The sequence below is a fragment of the Sminthopsis crassicaudata genome, chromosome X, assembly GCF_048593235.1.
Source record: "Sminthopsis crassicaudata isolate SCR6 chromosome X, ASM4859323v1, whole genome shotgun sequence".
Classification (NCBI taxonomy): domain Eukaryota; kingdom Metazoa; phylum Chordata; class Mammalia; order Dasyuromorphia; family Dasyuridae; genus Sminthopsis; species Sminthopsis crassicaudata.
In genome coordinates, this window is record NC_133623.1 from 55,298,843 (window position 1) to 55,313,975 (window position 15,133).

Below are 15,133 nucleotides of genomic sequence, written 5' to 3' on the forward strand. Positions count from 1 at the left end.
GAGTCTTTCTGATGAGTTTTCTTTCATATGAATAAAGCTAAGAAGATTCCTGTTCAATCTTTTTCTCCCCTTCTCTTTTAGGACTGCCTGCATTCAAGTATTCAGCCTTTTCCTGCTATTGAACTTTCTTAATCAAAGATGGAGCAAATGGACTGTAAGCCCTACCAGCCTCTGTCCAAAGTCAAGCATGAGTTGGACCTAGCTTATACCAGCTCTTCTGATGAAAGTGAAGAAGGAAGGAAACCGGGACAACCCTATAACTCCCGAGAAACTCTGCACGAGTATAATCAAGAGCTCCGACTCCATTGTAACAGCCAGAGCAGAAAGAGAAAGGAAGTGGAAAAATCGAATCAAGGTATCTAGTTATTGGTTCATTCTGGTTTCTTAACACATGACGTATGTTTCTCTCTTAGGGAAAACGAATACACCTAATTGGCCAATGTTAACTGGTTAATGATCAACATTGCTAACGGAGAGGAGGGCCTGTGCACCAGCTCAGCTGAGGCCTAGGGTTATGTGTGCTGTTACAGATGCAAAATATATTGGGATCCAGCAATCCTCTTATCAGAACATTCAAAATGTGTCTAATCTGACAAATAGCCATTTACAGATGAAGGAGAAATAAGTTCTAGTAAGGCACAGAGCAAACAGCTAAGTGCTTTGGGAGACAAATATTTGACAGCTGATAAGGTTTTAGAGCAGGGTAGCTAAGGCCACCAAATGAGGCTACACAGAATCTCCTAACTGAAACAGTACAGAGATAGCGGGCTGACTACAAAAAGAGGAGACCCTCTCATTCTTTAGGGTGTAGCTGAGCACTTCCCCTCACTTCTACTGAGAACTCCCACCTGTTTTATGGATCCCTACCGGTTATACACAGCTAGAGTCTAATCAGCTCAACTGCAATTTTAGTTGATAATTGTGAACCTCTAGCTGATTCAGAGCTCTCCCCGTTTCATCTCTATCACTGATTTTGGTGTCTCATCCACATGGGCACTCCCTCCGGGTACTGTGATACTTGTTGATTTCCATCCATAAAACCTTAGTAGGGGACTCTAAATTCTGTAGAGTCCTGCAGTTAGAGAGCTCAAATTAGAAGGAACTTCACAAGTCAACTAGTTGAACTTCCCCATTTTTTAAAGAAAAACTGAAGCCCAGAGATATAACATGACTTGACCATGGTGACATAGGCCAAAGGCCTTCCTCTAGGTCAAAAAATGTACACACTCGTATTTGAAGATACAAAAAGTTAATTATGTTAACTGTGATGCTCATTTTTGAAAATTTTCAGAGATGTAGCCGTTTTGATTGACTTTACCCCTTTGCAGCCTATTCATTTCCGGTCTTCCTATTACTTCTGTCATGACCATCTAAGTAAGGTATTAGACATAGAGCTGCTGTACCGTAGTAGGGAGACCTGAGTTCTAATGTTAGCCCTGTTGCTCACTTGCTGGGTTACCTTGCTGCTTCAGTACCCCGTTCCTCTCCCTAACTGCATCGGGTTTACTTGAAGGATTTACAGAAAATAATGGAAAGGAGTAATTGATTGGATGCTCTCATTCACATTTATTTATTTTTTTTTTATTTAGTAGCAGTTGCCTGCTTTGTGATAAACTAATTACCAGACCTAGAGGAGAAAGAACCAGAACATCCAGTTGCATAAAACTTAGGCATCCTAATGAGATTTTCTGAAAGATATTCTCCATAGCTAATAAAGGTCTCCGGATGGTAAAGGTGAGACTCTGTGCTTCTCAGGTATGAGTCTTGCGTTAAGTTTCTACCCAATATCTGACAGGAGCTTGATGTAAGACTAACCATTCCGAGGTAAAGAGTTGAGCCAAGGAAAGGTAAATTAGAGAAATTGCATAGTAACCCCCAAGGGTCTCAAGTAAGGTTAAAACATCAGAAATTGTTTTCTGCCAGCTATCTGGGCAGCGCAGTGGTCTATAGTCTCCTGTCAGTGTTTCAGTTTTTTGATTTCTCAGGGATTCTGGGACAGTGTGTGGCTGAACAGTACACTGAGGATGAGATTTAAAGAAGTTTAGCCTTCTTATCTCTATTTAGGATAGAGAAATCTATAATCTATAAGAACTAGGGTGCAGCTGAGCCCAGCATTATCACAGTTTTAGAAATAGGGTGACATCTTCCCAGCAATTTAGGGACTGGAAAGCAAAATAATGAAGCTGCAATAAATACCACGGGTTAAGGGAAAGCAGTCAAAGCATCTTCAGGAGATTCTGTTTTGTTTAGTTGTTATCTGCGACTTACTTAACTGAGGCAAGGCAGAAGGCCTTAAGGTTTTGCTCCTCACAGAAGAATTTCTTTGCTTTAGTGAATTAGAGCTTACTCACCTAGGTATTCTCCCTAACAATGCTGCTGACCAGAGTAGTGAGGTGAGAAGGGTAAAATTTCCTTTTTTATTATTATTTTTTATTATAGTTTTTATTTACAAGATATATACATGGGTATTTTTTTCAGCATTGACAATTGCAAAACCTTTTCTTCCCATTTTCCCCTCCTTCCCCTCCACTCCCTCCCCGAGATGGCAAGTAGACCAATACATTTTAAATATGTTAAAGTATATGTTCAATACAATATATGTATACATGTCCATACAGTTTTTTGCTGCACAAGAAGAATCGAACTGTGAAATAAGGTAAAATTAACCTGAGAAGGAAATAAAAAATGCAAGCGGATAAAAATAGAGGGATTGGGAATTCTATGTAGTGGTTCATAGTCATTTCCCAGAGTTCTTTGGCTGGGTGTAGCTGGTTCAGTTCATTACTGCTCTATTGGAACTGATTTGGTTCATCTCATGGTTGGAGAGGGCCACGGCCATCAGAATTGATCCTTATATAGTATCGTTGTTGAGATATATAATGGTCTCCTGGTCCTGCTCATTTCACTCAGCATCAGTTCCTGTAAGTCTCTCCAGGCCTGTCTGAAATCAGAGAAGGGTAAAATTTCCAAAGATTCTTATGTTAAAAAATAATACCCCAGCTTACCAATATCACTATGTATTTATGTATACATCATCTAGCAAACAATAGCAGTTCTTGCACATTCAAAAAAGGAAATGAACACTTGTAGTTACAAATGTGCTACTGAAGTCCCTCTTTGTGTCATCAGAGAGAGCTTAATAGAGCTTTTTGGTTAAGTCTAAGGCTATTGAGTTTCCTGGATTCCCTGCTGTCCTTCTCCCTGAATATAAGTCCTTTATAGTAAACACTCAGAATGCAATTGGGAATAATCTGATCTTCATCTGGAGACAAAACACATTATAAAAATACAGACAGAAAATAGACAAGAGTTCAGTATTCCCAAAGGTAGGCAGTTCTGATCTGCTGAGCAATGATGAAGCAGGAAGTGGAAAGTGTAAAAATTCACCAGGACTCAGGACTGTTAAAGCAGACATAGTCAGGGACACTGAAAAAACTCTGTCTGGGTAGATCATTCCTTAAGTGAGTCACTTGTAACTGGAGTTTGCTGACTCCCACAATCTCAACCCCTCCCTTATAATCTCTACCTCCTTTGATTTTTGTCTCTTCTTCCAGTTAAGAACCCCCCCCCCAATAATTCCCATCATTCCCTCCCCCTTACTGGTAAGCCAATATGTACTAAATAGCATACTCCTCTAAATCTCATTTGTCCTCATCCAAAACAACATCTCCTTTCTGTTCTAAAAGCGTGTTTCTTAGCCAGTATCTTCTTCCCATAGGAGTTTGGCTTTATTAAGTAGGCTTTGTGAAATTTTGAGTCCATACTGTAATTCATAGTTATCCCTCAATTTAAGGATAGGCTTCTTGGAAGATGTGTTTTGTGTGTGTGTGTGTGTGTGTGTGTGTGTGTGTGTGTGTGTGTGTGTGTATTCTTTTCCATTAACTTTTTTTTTTTTTTGAGGCTGGGGTTCAGTGACTTGCCCAGGGTCACACAGCTCTGAAGTGTTAAGTGTCTGAGACCAAATTTGAACTTGGGTCCTCCTGAATTCAAGGCTGGTGCTCTATCCACTGCACCACCTAGCTGCCCCTCCATTAACTTTCAATTGTGGACATGTACACAGCCACTGAAGTAACTTCTCAAAGTGGAAAATAAATTAGACTACTAGAAATGTCATCAGATGAGAGGCAAGGGAACTGAATTCTGCTCATTATCCCCTTTGGGGAAATGGGGAGAGAAGAGAAGAGAGGAGAGAATTAGATTCTTTGACCTCTTACAAAATGCCTATGGTCAACTGCCATAGCTCCTTTATTAAAACTAAGATCTTTTAAATTTATTAGTCACGACTGAGAGTGAGAACAGAGTAATATCCTTGAATTTCCCAAGTAGCTCTGAGTTACAGCTTCTTAGTGAAGTTGAGGCTACTGAAGGGGTGTTCTTAAATTTGAAGTTGACATCAGGGAGGGAAGAGAACAGGGTCTCTCAGAACTGGGCCCTTTGTGCACACCCCCACCCCCACCCATTTTTACAGAATGAAGCTCTTAGCAGGACATGATTTTTAGTGATTTCTGTTAACAGATACTAATTCTTCACAGTATAACTGAGAATGGTACCCTAGTTTCTTAACTTGCTCAGGATTGTTCTGTAGACTTCCATTAGCCCATAGTTTGATCTGACCGTTGGGACTTTGGCTAGAAGCCAAGAGAGATTACGCTGACTTCATGACAGCTGCTCCCTCCTCTGACCAGCTCCTTTATGGTTTTAGACAGCCAAGGCAACCATGAACCACATGCCAAAGCATCATGGGGTGCCTTGACAGGAAAGTAATTCTCTCCCTCATCACCAACCCACCAAATGTAGGCTTTATCATAGGACTAAGAGGCTTTCCTCACCGGTCAGAGGGAGAACGGAACAGATAACGGAGAGCTCATTCCCCACCAAATAAATGGTTCAGGGCAAATTTTTGCTCGATAGGGAAATGATTGGAGCTTATTTTTGGCAAATGTTGGTAAGAGGAAACACCTCGTCTGTTCTGTAAATATTCTTGTATATTTACCTTTATGTGCCAAGAAAACAGCCCTGGGGTTGACAGGCTGTATATTGTGTAGGATTCTAAGATTGGTTTTCCTGTTTTCCAAAAGGTTTATAATTCTTGGAAGAACATTAATCTAGCACTGCTCACAGTTCTTGACTCACAGAATGAATGAGCCCTTGGCAGGCCTATTTTATCTGAGTTTTGGCAGGTGGAATAGCTAGGGCAGATTTTCTGGCAGCCGGGAAGGCAGGCAATTGTTCTCGGCAGTCTCGGCTCACGGGGAGGCATCAATTCACTAGGAAAGGAGTCTAAGACAAATGCAAATAGAAATATATATAAACACAAACCAAAGACAGGAATTTTAATTATGTTAATTGCCCCATAATTTGGATAATAGGTAAGGCTGGCTGTGAATGAGGTTGTTTTACTAGTAAGTTGTTGTCAATGCAAAGTCATACCTCCATGAAAGGAACACGCCATAGAGAGACTGTCTTCAAAATTATTTCCTACTGTGGAATACTCACAAGTCAACTCAAAATTTGGAGTAAATAAGCCAAGTTCCAAATAAATATCCTGGTAAATCTGATTGCCTGATTTTTAAAATTAGCTATTTAGCAAGAACATATTTTATGTTTTTAGAGCTTAATGTGATCAGAAAACAAACAAATAAACAAAGCTTGGATCAGGAATCGGAAGCCCCATGTTCACCAACTGCTGCTGTCGTTAGCTACTTTTGTCATTTGGGCCAAATCATTTAAGAGAAGATAAGAGAGTATGCCCTGCATTTTTACAAAGTTAGATGCTGTCAATTAGCAGCTACAAGGCAGGAAGCAGAAGGAGAATTCTACCAAGATGGCAGAATGCAAGGTATGCTAGAGTGGCTCTTTCCTCCAAAGACCGTAGAAGACAAGTTCTAAGTCCCCCAGATACAGAAAATGCATCAGGAACAAGAGGGTCTCAGAATGATAGGATCAGAAACACACATCTCTGGATGTGCACATCCAGAAGGGCTTTCAAGGCCCCTTTTGTCTAACCCCTTGTTCTGACAGAGCAGGAAATTGAGGCCCAGGTAGGTGAAGGGATTTGCCCAAGATCACATATAGAATTACAGACAGATCTAGAGCTAGGAGTGACTTTGGAAACCATGTAGTCTAACTCATTCATTATACAGTGAAGGAAATTGAGGCTCAGAGAGGGAAAATGACTTGCTCATGATCAGATGGGCAAGCGATAAGGGCAAAATGTGAACTTTTGTCCTCTGACCCCAAATTCAGGTAGGGTGAAAAAAAAAGAAGACTAACTCACTGGCCTATTGTTCCTGGAGCTTACCCGCAGCTTTTGCCCCTGGCTGTACTCTGTTCTTAGGGGCCACAAATTATGTTACCCATATGGCTGATGTAGTTTTTAGTCATCTGACTTTTGTCCTTAAGCTTATGACAGTGTCCCAGGGCAAACATATCGCCAGTGTGAGTTGATGCCTGTGAATCAGACTAGCCCTCAAGAGCTGAGGAAGAGCTAGGTACCTACATGACAGGAATCTAAAGGAAAGAAGACACCAGAAAGGCAACACTGCAGCAAAGAAAAAGCAGGTAATTATGGGAAGGGAGACAAAGGTTTGAGAAGGGACCAAATCTCTGAGAACTCCTCTCTGCATTGGCTTCAGGTGCACTCCCTTGACTTCTTCATGATGAACCCTCTACCATAGATTAGCCAAGAGACCTGAAGAAGTCAGGAGCCAAGAACACAGTGGAGCCTATAAGAGTGAGAATGGGAAATGGAGCATGGGCCTTCCCATAGTGACCAATAGTAATTCCCTATAACAGTGTTCCAACTGACCACATGACTGAATGAAGAAAAGAAAGGGATAAACATTTGAAGAAAAGAATCATTTCAGTGAGCAATACTTTGGGAAAAAAGTAAAAATCTCTTAGCAAAATCAAAAATAGCACCTTGATACAGCAAAACTAAAAATTTCTAGAATGGCTCACAAATGGTCAAAGAAAGGATCAAGGAAATAAGGGCAGCCCTCAGGGCTTAAAAGCAAGAGATTAGTTGTTGCTGCCACCACAAAAACTTCCAATGTATTTGGATTGAGTGTTCCTATTTGCTTTTCACTCAGTAGAATGTAAGCAGGGATCTATTTTGTTGTCTTTTATTTACAGCACTTAGCTTAGAGCATGGCCCATAGTAGGAACTTAAGAAATGTTTGTGGAATTGAATTGGCTTCCATACTTCCAGCTTCCAGACTGTCCCCCCTCATTCCTACGTCTACCCCCCACCCTTCTGTCAACCATCCTCCCTGCAGCTCTCCAAGAATCTTTCCAAATTACAGATCTGATGGTACCACAAACCTGATCAAAAATCTTCAATAGCTCACTATTGCCTTTAAGAAAATACAAAAGCTTCAGTGCTCTCTCTTTATATATATATATATGTGTGTGTGTGTGTGTGTGTGTGTGTGTGTGTGTGTGTGTGTATGTATATACATACATACATATACATAGTGTCTCTTCAAAATCCATAAATTTATTTCCCTTTCACACAGTCTACATTTTAGCCAGACTGGTCTACTAGCAGTTTCCCAATGTGGCATTTCATCTCCAAGCCCATGCCTTTGTACTGGCTATGGCCCTATGCTTAGATAATTTTTGCTCCTTACTTAGCATCCTCTAAGGATCAGCTGAAGTTTTATCTCTTGCAAAAAAAAAAAAACAAAAACAAAAAAACCTTCTGTAACTTCTTTAGCTCTTATTACCATCTCTCCTCAAATTAACTTTTATTTATCTATTTAGATATTGTATTCCCCCAACTAGGAAGTAGGTTCCTTGTGGGCAAGGACTATTTTATTTGTCTTTCTATTTCTAGCATCTAACAAAATGTCTTATATGTGATATGAGCTTTCAAATGTTTATTACATTTATCGAATGATTTTTAACTGGCTGTAAATGGCTCATACACAGTTGAAGCCCCATGAGAAGTGAGCAGATGAGAATAAGCCTAGCTGCTGGTGATGAGTGTGACACCATATCCATAAAAGAGTTAACAACAGAGCGCTGAAATTAGAGTGTGGGGGAAGGGGGCAGGGAGTTTTTGCCATAGGACTGGAGAAGGACAAATGTCCCAATTTTCCAAAAGGGGAGAGAAATGTAATCCACAAAACAGAGGGCTGTGAACTTGTCTCTGATTCCAAGAAAAATTACAGAATATGTCGGAGTTAGAGCAATGTCAAAAAAAAAAAAAAAAAAAAGAGAGAGAGAGAAAAGTTGATCATACACAAAAATTAACAAGACTTCAACAGGAGTGGATCATGTCAGACTAATCATATTCCCCTTTCTGATAATGAAGAGCTTAAATATAGTCTATTTACATTTTAGAAAAACATTGGAAAAAGCACTTCATGCTATCTTTGTAGATGAGATGGAAAGTTATAAACCAGATGATGGACTGGTGTAATTGTAATTGTTTGAATGACCAGAGCCAATATGAAATCACTAAGAATAGTTCAGTGTCCCCTTGGAAAGAGATCTCTCTCATTCCAGTATGACCTGAGAATCTGTCTTTAGTCTTGGGCAGTTTATCAGTGATTAGGTTAATAACGTGGCCAGTGGTCGGTCATTCAGCCGATACAAAGATAGACAAGATAAATTATTTGGATGGTGGAATCAGAGTCTAAGAAGATCTCAATAGGCTAGAACATTATGCGAAATATATATAAGGACATATAGTTGGAACAAATGTAAAAGTCCTAGATTTGGATAAAAAAATCAACATCTCAACAACAAAATGGGAAGTGTGGCTATCCTGCTCACCTGAAAAGATCTGGGGGTTTCAGTGGACCACAAGTACAATAAGAATTGGCCATGTGATATCTTAAACATACGGTATACATTTCCACACACAAAAAACAGTTTCTGCATGTTGAGTCCCTTCAAGGTAATCTTTGGTGTTGTTTCTTATATGTTAAATTTTCTATTAAGTTAGGGTTTGTTTGAGACAAAGTCCTGAAAATGTGCAGTTTTGTTGAATGTCCATTTTTTTTGTTCAGTATTGTATTTAGCCGTATGATATAAAACTCAGAAACCTATAATGCAGTCTTAGGTTGCTTTGAAAGGTACAATGCTCACAAAAGGAAAGGTCAGTAATAGGTCTTGAAGAACTCTGAAAACAGATTATATCTGGGGGCAGTCAAAAGGGAACAGAGACCTTGAGGACATGCCATGTGAGTACTGGCTGAAGGAATTGGGAATGTCTAGTATAAAATAGGAAAGATTTGGAGGGAGGATGGGAGACAAGAGAATTGTGTTCAGTTATTTGAAGAGCTCTAATATTTAAGAAGGATTAGGCTAATATTTAAGAAGGCCCAGCCTCAGAGGTCAGAAGCAGAAACAATTGGTAGAAAGGGCATTGAGACATATTTCTAAGAAAGATCAGGAAAACATTTTACCAATTAAATTAGAGCCTAGTTTGTTTGTTTGTTTGTTTTAAGTAGAATGGGTTACCTTGGAATTAGTGAGTACGTCCTCATGGGAGATATTCCAGAAGACAGAAGACGTATTGTAGGGGACATTGCAGAGTGGATTCTCAGTGGACTGGTTGGTCTCTGAGATCCCTTCTAAGTATGTAATTTTGTGACCTCTCAGTCTCATCTCCTCTCTAAAATGAAGAAGTTGGAAGGACTGTAACTTTTGAGCTCCCTTCCACCTTTAAGTCCTGTGATACTCTATAGGAAGTTCACATTTTTTCCCTTCAAATTTCCCTCATCCACTCACCTAACGATCCTTAAAAAGGACCTCCACTTCATTTCTTGCCTTGTTAATCTGCTTATTCATCCATTACCTCATCTCCAAAAATAGCTGAAGTACATGCTGCTGTCTCTGGGCTGGAGCCAAAGTCAGGGCCCTTATTACATATTGCCTAGACTGTTGCAACAGCCTCCTAACTGGTCTTATTTGTGTGTCCTAGCTTCTCTCCTATCCTGTAACCTCCTTGCCATCTGGTGGTAACAAAATGCTAACTGTAGATTTATACTTCGACAAAATTATATAAAGGCTAGAAGTAGAAACATTCGAGTTACTATCAGAGATCCGAAGCCATGGAGTGCTCTACATGTTTTCTCATTTAATTCTCACAGCATTCCCTGTAAAGTAGTAGTTATACCCATTTTACGGGTGACACAATTGAGGTTGAAAGCTACAACAACTTGCCCAGGATTATACAGCTACTAAGGTGGGATTTGAACTCAGGTCTCACTGACTATGAGCCCAGTGCTCTTACCCTCTGTACCACCTAGCTGCCAGCCCCCCTTATTTTACAGATAAGAGACCACGGGCTGAGGAGATGAAATGGCTGGCCTCAAATTACAGTGGTAAATTTTGTGGTGGGGGTTGTTATATGTTCTTTAAATGTTAAATTTTCATATGAATTTCAGTCATGGCCATAGTTAGCCAGGCCCTTCTATCCTCTACTATCTTAAAGGAGTCTGACCAAGTTCATGTTCATTGTCAGAGTTTGGTTGCAGATCTAGATATTCTAATTCCCCAAACTCAATACTCTCCACTCTTCCCTCACACAGATAGTGGCAAAGGAAAGATTAAATCCAATTTGTTCCTTCTCTTTACTATGCTACACAGGTCTGCTTTAGCCTACTCTGCTTTTGGACCCAGTTTTCTTTTTTTTTTTTAATTGTTCATTCTTTATTTCTTTTTTTTTTTTAAAGCTTTTTTATTTTCAAAACATAAGCATAGTTTCAACATTCACCTTTGAAAAATCTTGTATTCCAATTTTTTTTCTCCCTCCCTTTCCCCAACTCGCTCCTCTAGATGGCAAGAAATCCAATACATGTTTAAAATGTGCAATTCCTGTATCCATATTTCCACAATTAGCATACTGCAAAGGAAAAAAGTGATCAAAAAGGGAAAAATGAGAAAACCAAATGCAAGCAAATAACAACAGATAAGTGAAAATACTATGTTGTGATCCACACTCAGTTCCCATAGTCCTCTCTCTGGATGCCGATGGCTCTCTCCATCACAAGATCATTGGAACTGGTCTGAATTTTCTGGCTCTTGAAAAGAGCCATGTCAGACCCAGTTTTTGAAGACTGTCTCATGATGAAAATATGATTGCCTTTACTGTGAAAAGGAACCCACCACACTAAGAGAAAAGAATCCATTGCATTGTTGAAGAATTCCCTTTAAATCTTAGAGATGATTCAGATTTCCAATAGCATCATGGGTTTACGAGATCTGGTGCATTTTTATCTATAGAGGAAAAAAATTCTAAATACTCTGAGTATGTATCTGAGATACTTTAAAAAATCTACAAATTCTTACATTACATCATGCACCTTTTTTCTCTGTATGGAAGAATACTCAAACATCTAAAGTGAACAAGACAGACCAAGAAGTGCCTACAGTTCAATTGTGGACCCCAAAAGAAAATTTCAAAAACCTCCCTTAATCACTTTTCATTACAAAATATGGGTGTGCCTCACTTTAACAAATTCCATGTCCATGCAATGCCCTCAGATTGTGAAATCAGCTTAAGTTAGCTCTTCTCAGGCAATTATTTCCAGGTTATATATTACTTGACAGAGAAACTAGAGGCTTAGGATCTTTCAGGAGTTAAGAGAAAGCTCCCCTTATAAATAACAGATCTTAGTGGATAAAATTGGTTTCCATTCAGAAACAACTTTTTGAAAATATCTATTTTGAAAATTCTATATCACCTTTAAATGGCAAACCTGTGGGCTGCCCTCTCCTCCCTTCTATTCCATGGTTTATGGCTCCCTACAATCCAGAGGCTTATATTGTACCATGCTTGAGCCTTAGGTACAATCTGCCTGAAATAAACTTGTATCATTACCATTTGGCCTAGGTAGTACTTTGTGATAAAGATACTACGGAAGAATGTGCAATTTTGCTTGGTAGAGCAGATCCAAAGAAATAAGGAACTAGTCTGCTCTTCCTTCTCATCCAACAATGAAGAATTTATTAGTTATCTCCACTGTGCTGGGCATTGGGGCTACAGAGATAAGAGGGGAGTAGTCTCTGCCCTCAGACCGCTCTTTTGTTCTAACTGGGGAGATGATATCTATCTATCTATCTATCTATCTATCTATCTATCTATCTATCTATAAATATAGATATCTATATCTATATCTATATCTATATCTATATATATACAGAGATAAGAGAGGAGTAGTCTCTGCCTTCAGACCTCTTTTGTTCTTACTGGGAAGATTATATATATATATATATATATATATATATATATATTCAGAGAGAGATAGAGATACAAGAGGGGAGATTTTATATATATATATATATATATATATATATAAAATATATATATTCACAAAATATTTATAAAGTAGATGTAATTGGAAGGGAAAGCATTAGCAGCTGGGAGTGGGGCCAAGAAGGGCTTCTTGGGAAAAGTGGACTTTGCTTTGAGTCTTGAAGGGAATCAGAGATTCTAAAAGGCAGAGCTTGGGAGAGAGGAGCATTTTAGACATGAGGGACAACCAACACAAAGGCACAGAGATAGGTAATGGAATATTGTGAGGAGTTCCGAGTGAGCCAGAATGGTTACAGTGTGTAGAGTAGTAAATGTAATAAGACTGGAAAGGTTGCTTGCACCTAGGTTGTAAAGAGCTTTAAATGTCTAACGTAGGAGTTTATATTTGCTCCTGATGGAAGCCGGGAGCCACTGGAGTTTATTGAGTAAGAGGGTAACATGGCCAGATCTGTGGCTAAATAAGGGTTGGCTGTGTGCTTAAGAGTATTATGTTCATCCCAAGGCTGTAACGTTAGAGTATTTAGCCTGCTCACCAGATTAGGCCAGAAAAGCATATGTAATCCAGTAATAAAGATGATTGAAGTGGGATTCCAGAGGAGATGAAGTAAACTCAAGGAAGTTATCTCCTAGAAAAAAGGTAGGAGAGACACATGGTCACAAATCACAAATTGTTTTAAAATATGAAAGTATGTCACTAAATCATTATGGTGTCCACAGAGTGCAAAAGGGCCGTTATTTCCATAAGAATTGGTCAGGGACAGCCTGGAAGAGGAGATGAGTTTTGAACCAAGTAGTAGTGAGGATCCAAGACTGATAGATAGGAGGGAGAAGGGCGCTACAAGTATTCTGGGCCATGGCACATGCAAGGTGTGGAGACAGGGTATTATGTTGGAGGATAAAAAAGAATGAAATTGGTGAAGTGTGTGTGTGTGTGTGTGTGTGGAAGCCCTTATTAGACCCCCAAAGCCAAATTGAAGCTATTGCTTCATGATCTAAAGCATAATAAAGAGCCTCTGGACCAGTGGATAGAAATCACAGATCTATGTGTTATCTTTTTGAACTGGAAGAGAGCAAAATCCAAATTAGATCTAGGATTTTTTGGAAAGAGTCATTTTATATTCATGTGACCAGAGAGAAAGAGTTTTACATGTCTGTAAAGACACAAGTGTAAGGCCCACTGACAAGTCTCCAATTGATGGACATCCATTCATCTTCCAGCTTCTAGCCACTATGAAAAGGGCTGCCACAAACATTTTGGCACATACAGGACCCTTTCCCTTCTCTAGTAGTTCCTTGGGGTATAAGCCCAGTAGTAGTATGGCTGGGTCAAAGGGTATGCACATTTTGATAACTTTTTGGGCATAATTCCAGATTGCTCTCCAGAATGGTTGGATTCTTTCACAACTCCACCAACAATGCATCAGTGTCCCAGTTTTCCCACAGCCCCTCCAACATTCATCGTTATTTGTTCCTGTCATCTTAGCCAATCTGACAGGTGTGTAATGATACCTCAGAGTTGTCTTAATTTGCATTTCTCTGATCAATAGTGATTTGGAACACTCTTTCATATGAGTGGAAATAGTTTTAATTTCATCATCTGAAAATTGTCTGTTCATATCCTTTGACCATTTATCAATTGGAGAATGGCTTGATTTCTTATAATTTAAAGTCAATTCTCTGTATATTTTGGAGATGAGGCCTTTATCAGAACCTTTAACTGTAAAATTTTTTTCCCAATTTGTTACTTCCCTTCTAATCTTGTTTGCATTAGTTTTGTTTGTGCAGAAACTTTTTAATTTGGTGTAATCAAAATGTTCTATTTTGTGATCAATAATGGTCTCTAGTTCTCCCTTGGACACAAACTCCTTCCTTCTCCACAAGTCTGAGAGGTAAACCATCCCATGTTCCTCCAATTTATTTATGATTTCGTTCTTTATGCCTAAATCTTGGACCCATTTTGATCTAATCTTAGTATGTGGTGTTAAATGTGGGTCCATACCTAGTTTCTGCCATACTAATTTCCAGTTTTCCCAGCAGTTTTTGTCAAATAATGAATTCTTATCCCAAAATTTGGGATCTTTGGGTTTGTCAAAGATTAGATTGCTATTTTTATTCACTATCTTGCCCTGTGAACCTAACCTATGCCACTGATCAACTAGTCTATTTCTTAGCCAATACCAAATGGTTTTGGTGACTGTTGCTTTATAATATAGCTTTAAATCTGGTACACTTAGACCACCTTCCTCTGACTTTTTTTTCATTAGTTCCCTTGCAATTCTCGACCTTTTATTCTTCCATATGAATTTTGTTGTTATTTTTTCTAGGTCATTAAAATAGTTTCTTGGGAGTCTGATTGGTATAGCACTAAATAAATAGATTAGTTTGGGGAGTATTGTCATCTTTATTATATTCGCTCGGCCTATCCAAGAACATTGAATGTCTTTCCAATTATTTAAATATGACTTTATTTTTGTGGCAAGTGTTTTGTAATTTTGCTCATATAATTCCTGACTCTCCTTTGGTAGATATATTCCCAAATATTTTATACTATCGACTGTTATTTTGAATGGAATTTCTCTTTGTATCTCTTGCTGTTGGATTGTGTTGGTAATGTATAAAAATCCTGAGGATTTATGTGGATTTATTTTGTATCCTGCGACTTTGCTAAAATTCTGGATTATTTCTAATAGCTTTTTAGCAGAGTCTTTGGGGTTCTCTAAGTATACCATCATGTCATCTGCGAAAAGTGACAATTTGATTTCTTCATTTCCTACTCTAATTCCTTGGATCTCTTTCTCGGCTCTTATTGCCAAGGCTAGAGTTTCTAGTACTATATTGAATAGTAATGGTGATAGTGGGCAA

At 38.9% G+C, this 15,133-nt stretch overlaps 1 protein-coding gene across 10 annotated transcripts in view; it reads left to right on the plus strand.

Annotated features, from left to right (window-relative positions):
* TENM1 (teneurin transmembrane protein 1) overlaps window positions 1-15,133 on the plus strand; it is a 3,105,198-nt gene that overhangs the window by 2,534,495 nt on the left and 555,570 nt on the right. For all 10 annotated transcript variants that reach the window (XM_074277949.1, XM_074277947.1, XM_074277946.1 and 7 more), the window contains one exon: window positions 82-355. In XM_074277949.1, coding sequence (XP_074134050.1) covers window positions 139-355 — 217 coding nt within the window. In that variant the 5' untranslated portion in view covers window positions 82-138. The remainder of the gene's footprint in view (window positions 1-81; window positions 356-15,133) is intronic.